Below are 24,680 nucleotides of genomic sequence, written 5' to 3'. Positions count from 1 at the left end.
TCTGCATCTTTATTCCTGCTTTACCCCTAGGTTCTTCATGATATTTTTTTTCTTAAATTCCATATATGTGTGTTAGCATACGGTATTTGTCTTTTTCTTTCTGACTTACTTCACTCTGTATGACAGACTCTAGGTCTATCCACCTCATTACAAATAGCTCAATTTCGTTTCTTTTTATGGCTGAGTAATATTCCGTTGTATATATGTGCCACAACTTCTTTATCCATTCATCCGATGATGGGCACTTAGGTTGTTTCCATCTACTGGCTATTGTAAAGAGAGGTGCAATGAAAATTTTGGTACATGACTCTTTTTGAATTATGGTTTTTCAGGGTATATGCCCACTCGTGAGATAGCTGGGTCATATGGTATTTCTATTTGTAGTTTGTTAAGGAACATCAATACTGTTCTCCATAGTGGCTGTACCAATACACATTCCCACGAGCAGTGCAAGAGTGTTCCCTTTTCTCCACACCCTCTTCAGCATTTATTGTTTATAGATATTTTGTTGATGGCCATTATGACTGGTGTGAGATGATGTCTCATTGTAGTTTTGATTTGCATTTCTCTAATAATTAATGATGTTGAGCATTCTTTCATGTGTTTGTTGGCAGTCTGTATATCTTCTTTGGAGAAATGTCTATTTAGGTCTTCTGCCCATTTTTGGATTGGATTGTTTGTTTTTTGGTTATTGAGCTGAATGAGCTGCTTGTAAATTTTGGAGATTAATCCTTTGTCAGTTGCTTCATTTGCAAATATTTTCTCCCATTCTGAGGGTTGTTTTTTTGGTCTTGTTTATGGTTTCCTTTGCTGTGCAAAAGCGTTGAAGTTTCATTAGGTCCCATTTATTTATTTTTGTTTTTATTTCCATTTCTCTAGGAGGTGGGTCAAAAAGGAACTTGCTGTGATTTATGTCATAGAGTGTACTGCCTATGTTTTCCTCTAAGAGTTTGATAGTTTCTGGCCTTACATTTAGGTCTTTAACCCATTTTAAGCGTATTTTTGTGTATGGTGTTAGGGAGTGATCTAATCTCATACTTTTACATGTATCTGTCAAGTTTTCCCAGCACCACTTATTGAAGAGGCTGTTCTTTCTCCACTGGACATTCCTGCCTCCTTTATCAAAGATAAGATGACCATATGTGCATGCGTTTATCTCTGGGCTTTCTCTCCTGTTCCATTGATGTATATTTCTGTTTTTGTGCCAGTACCATACTGTCTTGATTACTGTAGCTGTGCAATATAGCCTGAAGTTAGGAAGTCTGATTTTTCCAGCTCCGTTTTACATTCTCAAGATTGCTTTGGCTATTCAGGGTCTTTTGTGTTTCCATACAAATTGTGAAATGTTTTGTTCTAGTTCTGTGAAAAATTCCAGTGTTATGATATGTTTGATAGGGATTGCATTGAATCTGTTGATTGCTTTTGGTAGTAGAGTCATTTTCACAATGTTGATTCTTCCAATCCAAGGACATGGTATTTCTCTCCATCTATTTGTATCATCTTTAGTTTCTTTCATCAGTGTCTTATAATTTTCTGCATACAGGTCTTTTGTCTCCTTAGGTAGATTTATTCCTAGATATTTTATTCTTTTTATTTCAGTGGTAAATGGGAGTGTTTTCTTGATTTCACTTTCAGATTTTTCATCATTAGTGTATAGGAATGCCAGAGATTTCTGTGCATTAATTTTTATCCTGCTACTTTACCAAATTCATTGATTAGCTCTACTATTTATCTGGTAGCATCTTTAGCATTGTCTATGAATAGTATAATGTCATCTGAAAACAGTTACATCTTTACCGATTTGGATTCCTTTTATTTCCTTTTCTTCTCTGATTGCTGTGGCTGAAACTACCAAAACTATGTTGAATAAGTGTGGTGAGAGTAGGCAACCTTGTCTTGTTCCTGATATTAGTGGAAATGCTTTCAGTTTTTCACCATTGAGGATGATGTTGGCTGTGGGTTTGTCATATATCGCCTTCATTATGTTGAGGAAAGTTCCCTCTATGTCTACTTTCTGGAGGGTTTTATCATAAATGGGTGTTGAATTTTGTTGAAAGCTTTCTCTGCATCTATTGAGATGATCACATGGTTTTGTTCCTTCAGTTTTTTAATAAGGTGTATCACATTGATTGATTTGCATATACTGAAGAATCCTTGCATTCCTGGAATAAACCCCACGTGATCATGGTGTATGATCCTTTTCATGTGCTTTTGGATTCTGTTTGCTAGTATTTTGTTGAGGATTTTTGCATCTTTGTTCATCAGTGATATTGGCCTGTAGTTTTTTTTCTCTGTGACATCCTTGTGTGGTTTTGGTATAAGGGTGATGGTGGCCTTGTAGAATGAGTTTGGGCATGTTCCTCCCTCTGCTATACTTTGGAAGAGTTTGAGAAAGGTAGGTTTGCTCTTCTCTAAATGTTTGATAAAATTCGCCTGTGAAGCCATCTGGTCCTGGGCTTTTGTTTTTTGGAAGATTTTTAATCACAGTTTCAATTTCAGTACTTGAGATTGGTCTGTTCATATTTTCTATTTCTTCCTGATTCAGTCTTGGCAGGTTGTGCATTTCTAAGAATTTGTCCATTTCTTCCAGGTTGTCCATTCTATTGGCATAGAGTTGTTTGTAGTATTCTCTCATGATCTTTGTTATTTCTGCAGTGTCATTTGTTACTTCTCCTTTTTCATTTCTGATTCTATTGGTTTGAGTCTTCACCCTTATTTTGTTGATGAGTCTGGCTAATGGTTAATCAATTTTGTTTATCTTCTCAAAGAACCAAGTTTTAGTTTTATTGATCTTTGCTATAATTTCCTTCATTTCTTTTTCATTTATTTCTGATCTGATCTTTATGATTTCTGTCTTTCTGCTAATTTTGGGGTTTTTTTTTTGTTCTTCTTTCTCTAATTGCTTTATGTGCAAGGTTAGGTTGTTTATTCGATATGTTTCATGTTTATTAAGGTAGGATTGTATTGCAATAACCTTCCCTCTTAGAACTGCTTTTGCTGCATCCCATAGATTTTGGGTCCTGTCTCTACTGTCATTTGTTTCTAGGCATTTTTTGATTTTCTCGTTGATTTCTTCAGTGATCACTTCGTTATTATGTAGTGTATTGTTTAGTCTCCATGTGTTTGTATTTCCTTACAGATCTTTTCCTGTCATTGATATGTAGTCTCATAGCATTGTGGTCGGAAAAGATACTTGATACAATTTAAATTTTCTTAAATTTACCAAGGCTTGATTTGTGACCCAGGATATGAGCAATCCTGGAGAATGTTCCATCAGCACTTGAGAAAAATGTGTATTGTGTTGTTTTTGGATGGAATGTCCTATAAATATCAATTAAGTCCATCTTGTTTAATGTATTATTTAAAGCTTATGTTTCCTTATTTATTTTCATTTTGGATGGTCTCTCCATTGGTGAAAGTGGGGTGTTAAAGTCCCCTACTATGAATGTGTTACTGTCAATTTCCCCTTTTATGGCTGTTAGTATTTGCCTTATGTATTGAGGTGCTCCTATGTTGGGTGCATAAATATTTACAATTGTTATATCTTCTTCTTGGATTGATCCCTTGATCATTATGTAGTGTGCTTCTTTGTCTCTTCTAATAGTCTTTATTTTAAAGTCTATTTTTTCTGATATGAGAATTGCTACACCAGCTTTTTTTTGGTTTCCATTTGTATGGAATATCTTTTTCCATCCCCTCACTGTCAGTCTGTATGTGTATCCAGGTCTGCAGTGGGTCTCTTGTTGACAGCGTATATATAGGTCTTGTTTTTGTATCCTTTCAGCCAATCTGTGTCTTTTGGTGGGAGGATTTAATCCATTTACATTTAAGGTAATTATTGATATGTATGTTCCTATTACCATTTTCTTAAATGTTTTGGGTTCGTTGTTGTAGGTCTTTTCCTTCTATTGTGTTTCTTGCCTAGAGAAGATCCTTTAGCATTTGTTGTAAAGCTGGTTTGGTTGTGCTGAACTCTCTCAGCTTTTGCTTGTATGTAAAGGTTTTAATTTCTCCATCAAATCTGAATGAGATCCTTGCTGGGTAGAGTAATCTTGGTAGTAGGTTTTTCTCCTTCATCACTTTAAATATGTCCTGCCACTCCCTTCTCGCTTGCAGAGTTTCTGCTGAAAGATCAGCTGTTAACTTTATGGGGATTCACTTATGTGTTATTTGTTGTTTTTCCCTTGCTGCTTTTAATATGGTTTCTTTGTATTTAATTTTTGACAGTTTGATTAATATGTGTTTTGGCATGTTTCTTCTTGGATTTATCCTGTATGGGACTCTCTGTGCTTCCTGGACTTGATTAACTATTTCCTTTCCCATAATTGGGAATTTTTCAACTATAATCTCTTCAAATATTTTTTCAGTCCCTTTTTTTTCTCTTCTTCTACTGGATCTCCTATAATTCGAATGTTGGTGCATTTAATATTGTCCCAGAAGTCTCTGAGACTGTCCTCAGTTCTTTTCATTGTTTTATCTTTATTCTGCTCTGCAATAGTTATTTCCACTATTTTATCTTCCATGTCACTTATCTGTTCTTCTGCCTCAGTTATTCTGCTATTGATCCCTTCCAGAGCAGTTTTTTTTTTTTTAACATCTTTATTGGGGTATAATTGCTTTACAATGGTGTGTTAGTTTCTGCTTTATAAAAAAGTGAATCAGTTATACATATACATATGCTCCCATATCTCTTCCCTTTTGTGTCTCCCTCCCTCCCACCCTCCCTATCCCACCCCTCCAGGCAGTCACAAAGCACTGAGCCCATATCCCTGTGCCATGCGGCTGCTTCCCACTAACTATCTACCTTACGTTTGTTAGTGTATATATGTCCATGCCTCTCTCTTGCCCTGTCACAGCTCACCTTTCCCCCTCCCCATATCCTCAAGTCCATTCTCCAGTAGGTCTGTGTCTTTATTCCTGTCTTACCTCTAGTTTCTTCATGACATTTTTTTCTTAAATTCCATATATATGTGTTAGCATATGGTATTTGTCTTTCTCTTTCTGACTTACTTCACTCTGTATGACAGACTCTAGGTCTATCCACCTCATTACAAATAGCTCAATTTCGTTTCTTTTTATGGCTGAGTAATATTCTATTGTATATATATGCCACATCTTCTTTATCCATTCATCCAATGATGGGCACTTAGGTTGTTTCCATCTCCGTACTATTGTAAATAGAGCTGCAATGAACATTTTGGTACATGACTCTTTATGAATTTTGGTTTTCTCAGTGTATATGCCCAGTAGTGGGATTGCTGGGTCATTCCAGAGCAGTTTTAATTTCATTTATTGTGTTTTTCATCATTGCTTGTTTCATCTTTAGTTTTTCTAGGTCCTTGTTAAATGTTTCTTGCGCTTTCTCCATTCTGTTTCTACGATTTTGGATCATCTTTACTATCATTATTCTGAATTCTTTTTCCAGTAGACTGTCTTCTTCCTCTTCATTTGTTAGGTATGGTGGGTTTTTATCTTGCTCCTTCATCTGCTGTGTGTTTTTCTGTCTTTTCATTTTGCTTATATTACTCTGTTTGCGGTCTCCTTTTTTCAGGCTACATGTTCGTATTTACTGTTGTTTTTGGTGTCTGCCCCCAGTGGGTGATGTTGGTTCAGTGGGTTGTGTAGGCTTCCTGGTGGAGGGGACTGGTGCCTGTGTTCTGGTGCATGGGACTGAATCTTGTCTTTCTGTTGGCAGGACCAGGTCTGGTGGTGTGTTTGGTATGTCTATGAGCTTAGTATGATTTTAGGCAACATCTCGGCTAATGGGTGGGTTTGTGTTCCTGTCTTGCTAGTTGTTTGGCATGGTGTGTTCAGCACTGGAGATTGCTGGCTGTTGTGTGGAGCTGGGTCTTAGCTTTGAGACAGAGATCTCTGGGAGAGTTCTTGCTCTATGATATTATGTGGGGCTGGGAGGTCTCTCATTGTTCAGTGTACTGAACTCAGCTCTCCCACCTCAGAGGCTCCAGCCTGACACCAGGATGGAGCACCAAGACCCTGTCAGCCACACGGAATTATCAAGATTGTGGTCACTGGCAAGTGAAATTACAAGAGAAGAGGCCCTTGCTATGCCTGGTCTTGCTGAGCAATTTTCAGTCTTCACCTCATTCTGTCAACTGGGCGACTGGGTCAGCGGTACAAGGCAGGATGGGGTCCAGGAGGCACATGACTCTCAGCTGGTACATGGCATAAGTGGTACAGTCGAAGGCCTTGGGTAAGGCCTGCAGCAGCCAGGACTCAACCTCCTGTGGCTGCGGCCCCTTTGGGGTCTCCCTCCTGGCATCAAGTCACTCTCACTCCACCTTTGGTGGCCATGCAGTGTGCGAGGTGGCTCTGGCTGAGGTGGTGGAGAAGGGGACTGGTGGTGGGGGTGCTGCGGCTGAGGCTGGGGCTCCAGCCAGCAGCTCCAGGGCATAGTGACCTTAAGGAGGCTGCCGCGGTCTCTGCCTTCAATGCACAGAGATTGTGGCATATGGTGAAGTGGGGGCTTCAGCTGTACTCTTTAAAGTTTTTAGAAATCACAACACAGATATCAGTAAGTTCTTGGGCATTCCTTAGTAGAGTCATTCTTTGGCAACATTTCCACATCTGGTATGCCTGCAGCCATTACACCCTATGCAAGCGCCGCCATCTTAGGTCTTAGATGAGCCAGTAATTTTCATATCTTCACTACTGTAAATACTACTGCTATGAACATGGGGTAAATGTATCTTTTCATTTTAGTGTTTTCATTTCCTTTGGACATTTTCCCATAAGTGGAATTGCTGGATCATATGGTAGTTCTATTATTAATTTTTTGAGGAAACTCCATACTGTTTTCTATAGAGGTTGTATCCATTTACAATCTCTCCAGCACTGCACAAATGTTCCTTTTTTTCCACATCCATGCCAGCATTTGGTTAGCTCTTGCTTTTTGATGATGGCCATTCTTATAGACTTGAGGTGATACCTTGTTTTGGTTTTAATTTGCATTTCCCTAATGACTAGTGAAGTTGAGCATTTTTTTTATGTACCTGGTGGGTTTTTATATATCTTCTTTGGAGAAATGTCTACTCGGGTCCTTTGCCCACGCCTTAATTGGGTTACTTGGGTTTTAGCTATTAAGTTGTATGTGTTCTTTATACACTAGGGATATTAACCTCTTCTCAGCTATATGGTTTACAAACATTTTTTTCCCACTCCATAGTTTGCCTTTTCACTTTGTGGATAATTCTTTTGCTGTGCAGCAGCTTTTTAGTTTGATGTAGTCCCACTTGTTTATTTTTTATTTTGTTGCTTGTGCTTTAGGTGTCATATATAAAAAAAATGTTGCCAAGATCCATGTCAGGAGAATTTTTCCTATTTTCTTGTAGGGGTCTTATGGCTTCTGGTTTTACATTTAAGACCATTTTCAGTTAATTCTTGTCAGTGTGTTAGATAGGGGTCTAGTTTCATTCTTTTGCATGTGAAATCCAATTTTCCAAGCACCATTTATTGGACTGTCTTTTCTCCATTGCATACTCTTGGCCCCCTTGCCAAATATTAGTTGACCATAAATGCTTTGGCTTATTTCTGTTATCAAATGAAATATTCTGTATATATCTGTTAAAACCATTTTGTCTACAGTATTGGTTAAATCCTCTGCTTCTATATTGATATTCTTCCTGAATGACCTATTCCTTTTGGAAAGTAGGGTATTAAAGTCCCCAACTATTCTTGCATTGCTGTTTATCTCTTCTTTTACTTCTGTTAGTGTTTGCTTTATATATTTAGGTGCTCCAAAGTTGGGTGCATACATATTTATAATCATTATAGTTTCTTGATAGGTTGAACCTTTTATCATTATATAATGACTTTCATTTTCCCTTTTACCAATTTCATTTTAAAGTCTACTTTTCCTATTATAAGTATAGCTACCCCTGCTTTCTTTTGTTTACCATTTGCTTGAAATGTCTTTTCCCATCCCTTCACTGTAAGTCTATGTGTGTGTCTAAGGCTAAACTGAGGGTCTTGTAAGTTATCAGTGGATCTTGTTCTTTCATCCTTTCAGCCATTCTGTTTCTTTTGATTGGAAATTTAATCCATTTACATTTAAATTCATTATTGATAATCAAGGACTTAGTATTGCCAGTTGCTAATTATTTTCTGGCTGTTTTGTAGATCCATTGTTCCTTGTTTCTTATCCTGATGTTTTTTTTAATGTCCTTTAGTATCAGTATGCCTTGATTTATTATGTTCTTTTTTTGTAATTACTACATGATCTTTCCATTCTGGTTACTATAAGACTTACATAAAACATCTTAAAATTGTAACACCCTATTTTTAATTGATAACAACTTAACTTCAATAGCATTCCTAAACTTTATACATTTTATTGAAGTATAGATCATTTACAGTATTGTATTAGTTTCAGGTGTACAACCTCATGATTCAATATTTCTATAGATTGTACTCCATTTAAAGTTATTACAAAATAATGGCTATATTTCTCTGTGCTGTACAATATATCCTTGTTCCTTATCTGTTTTATACATAGTAGTTTGTATCTCTTAATCTAATACCCTTATTTTTCCTGTACCTCCTTTCCTCTCCCCATTGGTAACCACTAGTTTGCTTTTTTATCTATGAATCTGTTTCTGTTTTGTTATATATATTTGTTTTATTTTTTATATTCCACATATAAGTGATGACATAGATTATTTGTATTTCTCTTTCTGACATTTCATTAAACATAATACTCTCTAGGTCCATCCATGCTGTTACAAATGGCAGAATTTTATTCTTCTTTATGGCTGAGTAATATTACATTTTAATATTCCATTCCATCCACACTTTTTTCCATTCATCTGTTCATGGACACTTAGGTTGTTTCCATAACTTGGCTAATGTAAATAATGCCGCTATGAACATTGGAGTGCATGTATCTTTTCAAATTAGTGTTTTCATATTCTTTGGATATATACACAGGAGTGTTAGTTCTATTTTTAGTTTTTTAGGAACCTCCATACTGTTTTCCATAATGGCTGCACTTTACACTTTTAATTCTCCTCCAACTGACATTTTAGGCTATAGACATTATACTTTACATAGTTTTATATTACACAACCAGTAACAAATTATTATAGTTATGGTTAATTTTTACTGTCTCTATTTTTTAACTTTTAAACTACAGTTGTATGTGAATTATGCACTACCATTACCATATTACAGAATCTAACTTTGACTATATCTTTACCACTTGCAGTGAGTTTTATGCTACCTTTGTACATTTTTATGATGTTAATTAGTGTCTTTTAACTTCCACTCAAAGAACTCCCCCTAGCATTTTGTTCTAAGGCAAGTCTAGTGAAATCCCTCAGCTTTCGTTTATTCAAGAAAATATTTTTTCTTCATTTCTGAAGGATAGCATTGTCAGATATAGAATTCTTGGCTGACAGGTTATTTCTCTCAATATTTTGAATATATCATCCCATTCTTTTCTAGGCTGAAGTTTCTGTTGAGAAATCTGCCTTTAGTCTTATGGGGGTTTCCTTGTATATAACTTCTCTCTTCTCTTTTGCTACTTTCAAAATATTCTCCTTCTGGAATTCCCATAATATATTCTTTTTCATTGTGTCATATAAATTATTTGGGCTTTCTTCATTCTTTTAAATTCTTTTTTGTTTTTGCTTCTCTGACTGGATAATTTAAAATGTCTTCCCGGTCTTCTAGGTCACTGAATCTTTCTTTTGTGTGATCAAGTCTTCCTTTGAAGCTCTCTATTGAATTCTTCAGTCACTGTAATTTGCGTCTCTAAGGTTAATTGTTGTTGTTGTTTTCTTATTGTTTCTGTTTCTTTGTAATTCATTTTGTTTATGTTCTGTTTTTCTAATTTCATTTGTACATATGTTTCTGTAGTTCACTAAACTTCTCTAAGAACATTATTCTGAATTCTTTGTATGAAAAGTCAAAGATTTCCATTTCTTTAGCACAGTTATTGGAGTTTTATTAGTTCCTTTTGAAGGTATTGTGTTTACCTGGTATTTTATGACTGTTGATTCTTTGGTATCTGCACATTTGAGTAAGTTGTGTCTTTCAGACTTTACAGGTTCTCTCTGGCAGAGACAGTTCTTCACCAGTCATCTCAGGTTGGGTTTCTGGATGTGTCTGCTGGTTATGTCCTCAGACAGGTGGTAGAGCTTGCTATCAGGGTCTATTTTTAGGTGAGGCCACTGACCAAGCTTTTTGTTTGGGTGGGATGCAGCTGGCCGAGAATGGTTGTATAGTACTACTGGCTTGGTTTCCTACCCAAGTGAGGCTGTAGGATATAACAGCTCTGCAGTTGTCTGTATTCTCTGGACAGGCTTACTAGATAGTCAGATCTAGGTACTATACTCAGTAGTTGGTGAGGCTATGAATTTGATTCTCTGCCCTGGCAGGGCAGCAGGATAGCACCAAGGGCCTATACAGCTCATTCTTTGGGGAACAGAATCATGCCAGAGTGTGTACTGAATTCCCTGGTCAGATGAGTCCTGTGGTTTTGCTTTGCAGATGGGGAAGCCATGGGTTGTGCTCTCTTTGAGTGCCACTGTGCACGGGGCTGTTGAATTAGCTGTGTAGCTTTCTGTGTACTCTCATTAAGTTCCTTGATTGGGCAGACTGAGAGCTGTGAACAGGACTATGAGTTCATTTCCCTACCTGTGGGTAGCTGGAGAAACAGCTCCAAAGCTGGTAAAGCTCTTTGTTTTTGGTCTTGACTCAAGGTAACCCACTCTGTCAAGTTCCCTGGCTGAATGGGACCATTGGCTTTGCTCTGTCGATGATCAATTCTGCCTGCTGGACTCTCCACCCATTGTTGGGCTCTCCAGGTGTCTTGGCCAGGCTTTCTTGTTGGGCAGGACAGAGAGGTACACTCAGCAGTGAGCAGGCTTGTTAACTAGCTCCCCTGCCTGGGAAGAACAGGAGGGCCAGCCCCAAGAAGGCTCTCAGGTATTCTGGGTCAGGGTCTCTTGTCTTGAGGGGCCTGGAGCTATACTTAGCAAAGGGTGGAGCTAGAATTAACTCCCCTGCCTGGGCAGAACAGGTAAGCTGACTCCAAGCTAGGCAAGGCTCTTTATTTGTCATCTTGAATCAGCTGACCCCCTCGTCAAGTCTTCTGGCTGAACGGTGCCCCTAGGTTTTCTCTGTGGGTGATCAGTTCTGCCTGCCATACTCTGCTTGAGTGTTGTTGGACTATGTAGTTTTCAGGTCTTCTGACCAGCCTTTCTGATCAGGTGGGGCTGGGAGCTATGCTCAACAGTAGATTGGGCTATGACTCAGCTACCCTGCCTGAGTCGGGGAAGACCAGGCTCCAGGATGGGAATGCTCTTCCTTTTAGGACCAAAATCAGGCAGACCTGCACCCTGTCAAGTTCCCTGGTCAGACTATGCCATTGACTTGGCTTTGCAGATGAGCAAAGCCACTGTTTGGAGCCACTACTTGGGTGTTCCAGGTAGAAACTTGGTCTACAAAGATTCAAGTTCTGGTTGTTGCTAGCCTCTCCCCTTTCCTCCATCACAATCAGATTCATAGTGGTCAAGCCCCACAAATTACCCCATAATCCCCGTAGGATAGACCAGAGTGGGGAATACCAAGAAGTGACCCACAATGCAGGGGATGCTGGATGTCTACCCTCAGTGCTGTCTTTCCACTGGAAGAACTGTAGACTCAGAGGAAACCTCTTGGTGTGGTGCTGTGTCAGCTTGGGGGAGGGGCAATGTGGTCAGCATGTAGCCGTTCCTCTTACCATTCTAGTGTGGTCTGTCTTGTTCTCTGTGGTGCAAGGGGCTGCTCCATCCTCACTGCACTGTTCTAAGATTTTCTCTATGATGTCTTGTCCAGTAATAGTTGTTATTTGTTCTTGTGAGAGGGAGCAAAGTCAGGAAAGACTTATGTCCCATCTTAGTGGCTTCACTCCTGATTAGTTTTTATATGTTGAACCAACCATAAACTCTTGGGATAAGCCCCCGTGGGTCATTGTGAATAATCTTTTTAAAATGTTTTTTTCTATGCCCATTGAGGTTATCATGTGATTTTTGTCCATTATTCTAGGAATATGATATATTATGTTAATTGATTTTTAGATGTTCAGTCAACTTTGCATTCCTGGGATAAATTTCACTTAAACATGGTGTAAATCCTTTTTACATGTTGCTGGATTTTGTTTGCTTCTATTTTGTTGAAGATTTCTGGGGGTATATTCATAAGAGATATTGGCTTATAGCTTTCTTTATTATAATACTTTGGTTTGATATCAGGGCAATACTGGCCTCATAGAATGAGTTGTGAAGTGTTCTCTCCTGATTTTTGGATTAGTTTGTAAAGAATTGTTATTAATTCTTTAAATGCTTGGTAGAATTCACCAATGAAGCCATCTTAGCTGGGACTTTTTTTTTTTTTTCGCGGTACGCGGGCCTCTCATTGCTGCGGCCTCTCCCGTTGTGGAGCACAGGCTCCGGATGCTCAGGCTCAGCGGCCATGGCTCACAGGCCCAGTCGCTCCGTAGCATGTGGGATCCTCCCGGACCAGGGCACAAACCCGTGTCCCCTGCATCGGCAGGCAGACCCTCAACCACTGCGCCACCAGGGAAGCCCGCTGAGACTTTTTTGTTGGAGATTTTGGTATTACAATTTTTTTATTTGTTTAAGCCCATTCAGATTTTCTATTTGTTCTTGGATCACTTTGGGGATTTTAGGTCTTTCTAGATATCTATTTTGGATAAGTTATCTAGTTTGTTGGCATAAGGGTTTTCATAGTTTCCCTTTTCAGAGAGTGCCTTCTTTCATTCCTAATTTTAGTAATTTGTGTTCCTCATTTCTCTTTCCTTTTCCTTTGGTTAGTGTATTAATTTCCTAGAGTTTCTATAGCAAATAACCACAAATTGAGTGGCTTACATCAGTAGAAACTTATTCTCTCACCGTTCTGGAGTCAAGAAATCTGCAATCAAGGGGTCATTAGGGTCATACTCCCTCTGATGGCTCAAGGGGGGAATACTTCCTTGCCTCTTTCAATTTCTTGTGGCTCCAGGTATTCTTTTACTTGTAACTGCATAATTCCAATCTATGCCTCCATCTTCACATGACCTTTTCTCATCTCTTCTCTTCTTTCTCTTGTAAGGATACTAGTCCTTGGATTTAGAGTCCACCTGAATAACCTGGGATGATCACACCTCAAGATCCTTAACTTAATTACATCTTCAAAGGCCCTCATTCCAAATAAAGTCACATTCATAGATTCCAGTGGTTAAGACATGGACATATCTTTTTGAGAGTCACCAGTCAACATACTACAGTCAATCTGCCTGAACTTTTTAAATGTATTGCTCTTTTAAAAAATTTTGTTTTCATTGATTTTTCTATTGTTTTTCTTCCAGTCTCTTTTGTATTTTTTTCTCTTCTTATACTTTCATTTCCTCCCTACTCCATTCTTTCCTTTAATTTGATCCTCCTTTGCCTTTTTAAAATCAGATTGCTTCTGTATTGTTGTAGATTGTAAGGGTTCTTTATATATTCTATATATTAACTCCTTATTGGATATATGATTTACAAATATTTTCTGCCATTTCATTGGTTACCTTTTCGTTCTACTGATAGTATCCTTTTGATTCACAAAAGTGTTTAATTTTGATCTGGTTCAATTTATCTAGTTTTTATTTTGTTCTTATGTTTTTGGTGTCATATCTAAGAAATCATTTGCCAAATCCAATATCAGGAAGCTGTTCTATTTTCTTCTAAAAAGTTTATAGTTTTAGCTTTTATGTTTAAGCCTTTGTCCCATTTGAGCTAATTCTGTATATCGTGTAAGGTAAGGTTCCTTAGATCTATAGTGAGTCTGTTGTAGACAGACTATGGTTGGATACTGTTTTTTTAATCCATTCTTCTAATCTGTCTTTTAATTGGGAAAGTCAATCCAATTACATTTAAAGTAATTACTGATAGTGAAGGACTTACTATTGCCATTATGTTACTTATTTTCTGAATGCCTTAAATATTTTTGTCCCTCATTTCCTCCATTACTACTTTCCTTCCTGTTTAACTGTCTTTTTTATAGTAACTCTTTTTGGTTCCTTTCTCATTTCCTTTTGTATATATTCTATACATATTTTCTTTGTGTTTACCATGGGGGTTACATATAATGTCTTAAAGTTATAACAATCTATTTTAAATTGATAGTAACAACTTCAATTGCATACAAAAACTTTAATCCTTTACAGTTCTGTCCTACCATTTTACTGATATCACAACTTACATTTTTATATATTGTGTACCCATTAACAGATTTATAATTATTTCATGCCTTCATCTTTAAATTCCTGTAGAAAAATGAAAAGTGGAATTACAAACCAAACGTTACATTAATATTTGTTTTTATATTTGTCCATGTATTTACCTTTACTGGAGAAATTTATAATTTCATATGGCTTCAATTTAATGTCTAGTGTCCTTTCATTTCAACTTGAAGGACTCCCTTTAGCATTTCTTGCAGAGCATATTTAGTGGTAATAAACTCACTCAACTTATATTTATCTAGAAATGTCTTAATTTCTCCTTCATTTTTATTTTTCTTTTTGCGGTACGCGGGCCTCTTACTGCTGTGGCTTCTCCCGCTGCGGAGCACAGGCTCAGCGGCCATGGCTCACGGGCCCAGTGGCTCCACAACATGTGGGATCTTCCCAGACAGGGGCACGAACCTGTATCCCCTGCATCGGCAGGTGAACTCTCAACCATTGTGCCACCAGGGAAGCCCTCTCCTTCATTTCTGAAGGACAGTTTCCTAGATATATAATTCTCAGCTGATAATTTTTTCTTTTACCACTTTAAATATATTATCCAACTTCCTTCTTGCCTGCAAGCTTTCTGCTATGAAATCCCCGTATAATCTTATTGAGAATCCCCTGTATGTGATGAGTCACTTTTGCTGCTTCCAGTACTCTTTCACTGTCCTTGTCTTTTGACAGTTTGATTATAATGTGTCTCTGTGTGGAATTCTTTGTGTTTATCCTACTTGGAGTTTTTTAAACTGCTTGGATTTGTATATCAATTACTTTTCTCAAATTTAGGAAGTTTTCAGGTATTTATTCAAATCATGTTTCTGTCTCTTTGCCTTTCTCTCTTCCTTCTGGGACTTCTATAATGCATATATTGGTCTGCTTTTGATGTCCCATTAGTCTCTTAGGCCCTGTTTACATTTTTATTGATAAGAATTATTTTTCCTTTTTGCTCCTCAAACTTCATAATATGAAATGACATCTTTTCAAGTTCATTGATCCTTTCTTCCACCTCTTTTGTCTTCTGCTGAACTCCTTCAGTTAATTTTTCCATTCAGTTACAGTATTTTCAGCTCTAAAATTTCTGTTTGGTTCCTTTATAATCTCTATTTCTGCTGATATTCTCATTTTATACATATATTGTCACCCTTATTTCTTTGTTTTTCTTTATTTCTTTGAGCAGATTTAATATAATTGTTTTAAAGTATTTGTGTAGTAAATCCAATGTTCATGTTTCTTCAGAGACATTTTCTGGACATTTATTTTGTTCTTTTGAATGGCTGATGTTTTCCTATTTCTCTGTATATTTTGTGATCTTTTTTTAAATTGGGCATTTGAATAAACCACCACTTCCCCCAGTCTTTGTAGTCTGGGTCTGCACAGTTGAAAACTTTCACTAATTAGACTGGTGTAAAGGCTTAAGGTCTTTGTAGGCCTTTCCTGGGCATGTGTCTCCCCTGGTCCTGTGTGCATGCTTTGTACTGACTCCCCTCTGTACACAGCTACTTTTAAATATCTTTATTTCCTGAAGATTCTCATTCTTGCTTATCCTAGACCCTTAGATGATCTAGTATATTCATCAATCAGTAATCTCTTTCTCCAGGTGTATGTGGGTCTATAGTCTTCTTGCCATTTTATTGAGTCTTGCCTGATGCTTCCTGCTACTTCTCCTAGCCTGAGATCTGAGTCGTCCCACTTTTGGCTATGTGAGCTCCAAGTTAGGAGCTAAAGAGATGAATCTCTCAAGGAGCCCAAAGCCAGGTTAGAATGTTGTAAATTCTGTCTACTCTGTTCTCTTTGGTTCACATAAGGGGACTGGTGAAAAGGCCAATACTTTTCCTGATCCATGTCATGCTACACAAGGAAGAGAGTGTGACACTTTTTAAAATGCTGTGAAATTTCCTACATTTTTAGTATGGCTTTTTCTTGTTGTTTATTTGCTTGGTTGCTGTAAGATATTTGACTAATTTCTACCATGATGTTATCCTTGTCAATCTGTAGTTTTTAATTTGATGTTTCCAGGGAAGAGGGATGAGACTCTAGGTCTGCTTAAACTTTCATCTTGCTGCTGTCTCTGCTGTTTGTTTTTTAAATTACAGAGTAAGTGTATCAGTACATATAGTGTTAGTGCAACAAACAACCAGGATGTTTGATTTCTTTTAAATGCCTATGTTTTGGTTCAACATGGATCCATGTGCAAAAGCAAAGACATGAAACCATGATTCATGTTAAGAATGCTAGTCTAGCCCAGCAAGGATTGTAGCTTGGTAAGAGCTATAAATCTTTTGCTGTATTTTAAGGAACTGATCTCTGAGTATACATGTAATAAAACATTTAATTTCAGTTGTAAAAATATATGTAGAACTTAAAGCTAACATTTGACACTTTATTTTCTAAAGTTAGTAAAGAATTTTTATATTTTCTCAATTTTTTTTTACATGAGTAGCATTGAGATAATATTTTAAAATATTTCAGGGGATCCAGATTTATAATTGTAAACTCCCCAGGTCCTTGGCATCAGAACTTAATCATTCCACATAATAATTTATATTATTTTACTTATATCCTTCCATTATTTTTAACAGCCAGTATCTCTAGAATCAGTGTGGTGAAATCAGGCTTGTTATGCCATGTATGTGTACTTTTTATAATTCCATTGAAATGTCTCAGAATTCCAGTTTCTCTGATCTTAATCTCTTATGGTTTGTGAATTTTTAACTAGTAAAATTATATAGAAAAAAACAAATGCATCTTGGTTGTCAATTACAAGAATTTGTCAGGCTAGTAAACTTTTCTAAACACTAATTTCATATGACTTAATATAAGAACAATCCATATGCTTAAAAAAGGGTGTTAGTTCCTTAGCCAAAAGTAGTAATATTAAAATTTCAATTGTAAGCTTATTTAGTTTCTGAAAGCTTTTCTAGACTTGGTAGAGAGACGAGGGGGAAATATTTTTAAATAAGCCAGTACTTCTTTTCTTCTTTGCTCCAGAACACATTGTTCTCAACCAGAAACAACGAACCCCCTTCCTCCCAACTGCCTACCCTATATAATGGTCTCTTGTATATTTCCACTCTTGGCCTTTTTTGAATTATGGCAAGTGAAGCTAGTTAATAATAAAGGCACAAGTTAATTCAATCAACATATATTTATTGATTGCCTACCACACGTCCAGCAGTATCCTCTATGCTCTATAATTCATAATTGAAAGACGTCTATGAAGCCCTGCTGATTAAAGCAGAATGCTTGATAGGTTTGATAGGTTTTAATGCTCAAGTGATACCAAAACAACTGATGGAAAGCTAAAACATTAATTTATGAATCACTTACTGATGAACTTTGCTGAGAGACATGGTTATTGTCTGAGGGTTTCAGATAATCAATTTCTCTTTAAGCATATGCTTATTAATAATATACTTAATTTTCCTGGCTTATATAAAATATAATATATTTCAGATAAGAGCTTTGTTAGACCCATGAACTGCCCTGAAGTTTTAAAAATATAATACCTATGATATGTGTAGAATTGTCTTTCTAACAAAGATTTTTGAAATCAAACAAATGCTTTTTTTGTGTATATTCTCTGTGTTACTATATAAAAATAATTAGACTAAATTGTTTTAAACATGATACTTTGTCCTTAAGAATCTCATAGTCTAGAAGAAATATTACAACAGAGTCATATGTAGGGTCTAAATCGTATAAAATGAAATATAGTAAAAATGCTTTTAAAAATTCCTTAAATCATCCACAAAAGTAACTATATGCATGCTTTCCTGTGAATGTATAACCATGTATAATAATGTGTGTATAAAAAGTATAATTAATATTCTGATATATGGTATCTATTTTAAGTGTAATTTTCCATGAGAAAGGTAAGTGTTATAGTTGGATTCACAAATCTTAACTATCCATATGATGTGACTCCAGTTTACATTAAAATTAGTGTGTTACATACATTAGTGTATCCACTTTTAGCCAAGAGAAGCAGATTTCCAACATTAGGCACTTCCTTGCATTCACATTCAAAGTTGTGACTCTGCAACTCTCCATTAGTTTGAGCAGGACAGCCATTTGTGGAGGCAGTTTTATGATGACCATAAAAAGACTATTCCAGTAATCTCCAGACTGTCTAGTTATCTTCTATCTCATGCACAAGACCTTTCTTTAGAAATATGTTTTATATTTCTCTTCTCAATTCCTACCTCCTTTAACCTAGTTCCAAGCCTAGATTACCTCTTGCCTAAATTATTGTGAAAGTTTCCATACTTATTCAATTCATTATACACATTTAGTCACATTAATCATCCTAATGTATAAAAGTACAATTCTGACCATATAACTCATCTGCTTAAAAACTTTCAATGACTCCCCATTTTCTATAGAATTAGATATAAATGTACCTTGGCATTCATGGCCTCCACAAAGACCCTAACTCCCTTTCTAGTTCTAGCTGAATTCACCATTCCCAAACACACCCTATCCTTTTATTCCACAGTATTCATGCCATTCTTTACTCCTGGAATGCTCTTTTATTTCTATCAAGATTCTACTCATGTTTTAAGGTTCAGCTGAGATATAAATTCTCAAGTTGATGTAATTTTGCCGTGTCTTTAACTCCTATTGCACTTCATTTATTGTACCTCCCTTGTGGCACTTATCATATTTATCTTTGTATTACAATCATTCATATACCAGTCTTATCTTTCCCTCTAGATCATAGTTCTTGCCCTCCAGGAAATTATGTTTTACCCATCTTTTTGTTTCCTGTAGCACCTAAAACAGCACCTAGTACAGAGATGCCTGATAAATATTTGAAGAGAATTCAAATTGGTTACCTTGGAAAGTTATCTATACTTATTTCAATAATGTTCAATTTGTCAAAAAGTTTTTGAAGTTCTTTTACAATTGCTTTAAGGACCTGTGGGATTCTTATAAGTGCTTTCAGTGGTGACAAACATTTCAGGGAAAATTTGATTTTGGAAAATAGAATTCATTCTGAGACAAGTTTAGTGAATAATATGGATGTTCAATCTGAGCTGTTATATTTTCAGTTAAAACAAAGAGAATATGAATGAGACAGAATATCTAGGTGAGTCATGAACTAACAACTCCAAAAGAAAAGTTCCCAAAGTGCTTTCAACAATAGGAACATCACTGTAATGACTTCATAACTTCCAAAGATTTTTATTTTGAAACACAAAGTACTCATTTGGATATGTAAATTCTAATATATTTGTTAAATTAGTCTTGTCTTGTAGATTCATTTTGCAGTTTTCCAAACCAGGGTGTTGAAAAGTGTGTTTGGAACTTAAATATCACTTAAATGATAAGTATATTTTCCGACTCATTTTAAATACTGTATTTTATAGCTTCTGGTGAGGGAGAAACCTTCTCATCATTCTCGCACCAAAGAAAACATTCCAAATTTGAGGGAAACATTTATACAGTACTATGATTCAAAAAAGCTTACAAATTTAGCTACTATGCTTGGCCATTCTTAAGTTTTAGCAGAAACATAAGGAACTGAAGAATAGATTTAAAGTAAATAATAGAGGGTAGTTGAATATAGCATTTGAGTATCATGTAACTGGTGTCACAGAATTATAAAACAAAAAAATGAAACTTCATCTCTTCCCAAATCACATGGAATTTATAATATTTGTATGTTAAGGTGTTTATAGGAGTCTTCCATTTTCTTGGTTACATACAACTGATTTAATCAAGAAACCACATTTTATATTCTTAAAATATATAAGGTCCATGTTTAAAGAAATTCAATTACCATGTTTATTATGTGTATCATTGTTATGGTTTCATGTTAACTTTTTATTAGTTACTAGTTTATGGGGTGGTTGCAATGCATTTGGTTTAACATGTTTTCTCTAGCAACTTTACATAATCAGTTTTAAAATATCCTCACTAATAGATGGAAGTATGTGCACAAATATTCCAAAATAGTTGGATATCTCTATTCTTTCAAGAGTATATTATGTGATTATTTTAGCAGATTTACCTCCTTCATTGAGACTAGCAGTCAATTTACTTTGCAAACATTGTATCATATACCAAGTATTAGTGGGAGGACAAGAAGTATACTTTTTAAAGAATTTTTCTGTAGAAATTTTCTCTTCACTCTTGTTCACCATTTAAAAAAATCAATTATTCAAACCTTCTCATGACCCTCAAGGATTCTAGTTAATTGTCATTTTACCATAATGGGATTTTAACTTTAGTAAAAATTTTCCTTACAACTATTATTTGGAGTTTATATCATTTTTAGCCTGTCTCTACCATACTGATGCATTTTGAACTCAAAGTAAAATGGAAGGTCTGGTGGCCAGGGACAGTATTCTTTTACCTGAAATTTGAATAATTGAGGATATTACTCTATTATTTACTTTGACTGTTTGATCATCACTTCTTATCAGTAAGCATAATACAAATTAATTGGCCATCACTGAATATAATTTATCAAAACCAATAAACGTTTGATTGAATACCACATTCCCACCACCACTACCACTTAGCAAGGCTGATTTGACTTGTCGGTCTCTCAGGAAGCACATGTTTGGAAGGGGAGGAGAGGGCAAAGTGAGAGTATGGAGTACTCCCCAATTCTTGTGTGTCCCAGGAAAAGGTATGGTTAAGTCCAGACTAACCTGCGCCATAGCTCACAGAAGCACCTTGATCTCTTTAAACACTCCCCAGAATCCTGTGAGAGTAGCATCTATCTCCTTGAGCAGCAATGCTGATGTAATAAGGTGTTACTAGCTATTCACCTTAGTAGTTTCTATGTAAAAAGGGACTTGCAGTTATGTAAGATGAATAAACCTAGAGAGCTAATATACAGTATGATGACTATAGTTAATTATTTAATTATTGTAACATTTATTCCACAGAACACTGCATTTTTATTATAATAATTTTATTGTCCATAGATTTCCAAACCTTCCAAACCGGGTACTTCCAGGCCCGAAAAATGTCTTCAAAATTTTCTTGAATTTTCAGAGCAACTGCACTACTTCTTGAATTTTCCCACAAAGGAAAGCCTTTTAAATCTCTTGCTTTCAATAAGGTAACAGCATTGTCCACATGGGAGATATGCTCTGAATGCAGACCTATCTTGACATCTTGTATGAATTCTTTGGTGTTGATCAGCATTCCAATAGTGTCAATGCATACCTTACTGAGATTCCATTTGTTGTTTCCACAGATTTCAGGAAACCTTACTGTGCCTTGGATTACAGGGTGTTCTAGAAAAAGAGCAGTAAGTAATCTTTCATTTAAAGCAGCAAATGGGTTTCCCCCGTCTCGTTAGTAAGAATGCCATTGAGAAAGTTGTTATGATATTTGTAAAGTTGGCAAAACTGCACTTCAATAAGTTAATTAACCTCGAAGGACATATTTTGAGATTATAATATTTATATACACTAAAAAGATAACCTTAAATAAAATGCAGTAACCAGCACATTGTATAATCTTTGAGCAGATTTTTGTAGTTTAAAAAAATTTTTAAAGGTATTTCATAAAATACCATAATTTTTCTACATGTAATAAGCCCAGTTAATTTGATCATAGAATTGAATCATGATTGATATAAACATCTCAAAGTTAAATAATTTACATTACTATTTATTATTTGTGTGTATTTCAGTGTTTAGAAGTGATGAGTAACTAATATTTTAACAATACTATTTTCTGGCTTTCTGCTACAACTCTTATGATTCTTAAAATATTAATATAACAGAATTTCATTAAAATGTTTTTTGAAAACTTTTTTTTGAGTTTGCTCAAAGAAGCTCATTCAGTTGGTCTGTATAGGACCCATTAATCTGCATTTTAACATGCAGGAGATTTTGATGTAACTTTTCCTTAGAAGGGAAACTATTAAAGGATTTCAAAAGTAAAAAAATAAAAAGACATGAGCAGACTTTTAGAAAGATAGCTCAAGTTATTGTATGGTAGATAGCTTTGGAACAATGGAACTGAATTGAGAGTGCAGAAATACGTTGTTATATTTATAGTCAATTGATTTTATACAAAGATGTTATGACAATTCATTGCGGAGGAGAAAGATAGTCTGTTCAACAAAGTATAGTGCATAGAATTTAAAAATGGAAAAATTGGATCTCAACAAAATTCAAAACTTTAGCACTTCAAAAGACACCATGAAGAAAATGAAAAGACAAGCAACAACCTAGAAGGAAATACTTACAAATCACTTATCCATTAAAAGACTTGTATCCAGAATATACAAAAAACTCTTACAGAGACAAACAATCTGATCATAAAATGGACAAAAGATATGAACAGATATTTCAACAAAGCAGATACATAAAATTTTAATAAATACATGAGCAGATGCTCAAAATCATACGTCATTCAGGAAATGCCTATTAAAACCAAAATAAGGTATTTCACACTCTCTACAATAACAAATATTAGCAAAGATATGAAGATAAAGGGACAATCATACATTGATGGTGGGAATGTAAAATGATACAGCCACTTTGGAAAACAGTTTTGTAGTTTCTGAAAATGTCAAGCATAAACTACCATACAACCCAGCAATTCCACACATCAGTATCTGCCAAAGAGAAACAAAAACACTTCTACATGTGGGATTGAATGCATGTGTTCAGCAGTTGATGTAACAGCCTTAATAATAGTCCAAAATTGGAAACAACATAAAAGTCCATCAACTTGTAAATGGATAGACAAAGTACAGTATATCCATACAATGTAATAAAATTCAGTAATAAAAAGGAATTAACTAGTGACACATGATGCATCATAGATGAACCTCAAAAAGATTATGCACTGTGACAGAAGCTAGACACAAGAGACCACATATTATATGATTCTATTTATATGAAATGTCCAAAGACAAATACAAATTCATAGAGACAGGAAATAGATCAGTAGTTGCCTGAGGTTGGGGATTAGGAATATGGAATATCTGGAAATAGACATGAGAGATATATTACAGAGATTACAATGTTCTAAAACTGATAAATGATGATGTTTTCACCACTAAGTGAAGTTACTAAAAATCATTGAACTCTATACTTTAACTCAACATATTCAAAATTTTATTTAAGCATGTAATTAGTATAAAATGTGAGATTTTTACATATTTTTACTGCACAAAATCTTTGAAATCATGTGTATTTTTCCATTTATCGTCCATGTCAGTTTGATGTTAACTTTTCATCATACAAACTTGATCTCTATGTAAATTTCATGATTTACAGTTGAAAAACTGTTTATATTATGTAAACATAATATTGTAGTAAAGTTGTTTTTATAAACAGATAGCATTAAGAGAATGAAAGACAAACCACAGATAGGGAGAAAATAATTACAAATGGTACAGCTGATAAAGAACCTGTGTCCAGGATACAGAAAGAATTCTCAAAATTCAATAATAAGGGAACATGACATTTTTTTTCTTAGATTACATATATGTGTTAGCATACGGTAATTGTCTTTCTCTTTCTGACTTACTTCACTCTGTATGACAGACTCTAGGTCCATCCACCTCACTACAAATAACTCAATTTCGTTTCTTTTTATGGCTGAGTAATACTCCATTGTATATATGGGCCACATCTTCTTTATCCATTCATCCAATGATGGACACTTAGGTTGCTTCCATCTCCAGGCTATTGTAAATAGAGCTGCAATAAACATTTTGGTACGTGACTCTTTTTGACTTATGGTTTTCTCAAGGTATATGCACAGTTGTGGGATTGCTGGGTCATATGGTAGTTCCATTTGTAGTTTTTTAGGAACCTCCATACTGATCTCCATAGTGGCTGTACCAATTCACATTCCCACCAGCAGTGCAAGAGTAATCCCTTTTCTCCACACCCTCTCCAGCATTTATAGTTTCTAGATTTTTTGAAGATGGCCATTCTGACTGGTGTGAGATGATATCTCATCGAAGTTTTGATTTGCATTTCTCTAATGATTAATGATGTTGAGCATTCTTTCATGTGTTTGTTGGCAATCTGTGTATCTTCTTTGGAGAAATGTCTATTTAGGTCTTCTGCCTATTTTTGGATTGAGTTGTTTGTTTTTTTTGTTATTGAGCTGCATGAGCTGCTTGTAAATCTTGGAGATTAATCTTTTGTCAGTTGCTTCATTTTCAAATATTTTCTCCCACTCTGAGGGTTGTCTTTTGGCCTTGTTTATGGTCTCCTTTGCTGTGCCAAAGCTTTGAAGTTTCATGAGGTCCCATTTGTTTATTTTTGTTTTTATTTCCATTTCTCTAGGAGGTGGGTCAAAAAGGATCTTGCTGTTATTTATGTCATAGAGTGTTCTGCCTATGTTTTCCTCTAAGAGTTTTATAGTTTCTGGCCTTACATTTAGGTCTTTAATCCATTTTGAGCTTCTTTTTGTGTATTGTGTT

The 24,680-nt window shown here is 35.6% G+C and overlaps 1 protein-coding gene across 1 annotated transcript in view; it reads left to right on the top strand.

The window, feature by feature from the left end:
• The window catches only part of HDX (highly divergent homeobox), a gene marked incomplete at both ends in the record, with an annotated part of 148,713 nt that overhangs the window by 26,004 nt on the left and 98,029 nt on the right, over positions 1 to 24,680 (top strand). Inside the window, one exon of the mRNA XM_082681158.1 lies at positions 21,480 to 21,533. Coding sequence (XP_082537284.1) covers positions 21,480 to 21,533 — 54 coding nt within the window. The remainder of the gene's footprint in view (positions 1 to 21,479; positions 21,534 to 24,680) is intronic.

Source organism: Grampus griseus, assembly GCF_964374135.1.
Source record: "Grampus griseus genome assembly, chromosome: X".
NCBI lineage: Eukaryota > Metazoa > Chordata > Mammalia > Artiodactyla > Delphinidae > Grampus > Grampus griseus.
Note: the sequence above shows the minus strand (reverse complement) of the source record. Positions and strands in the feature narration are given on the sequence as shown.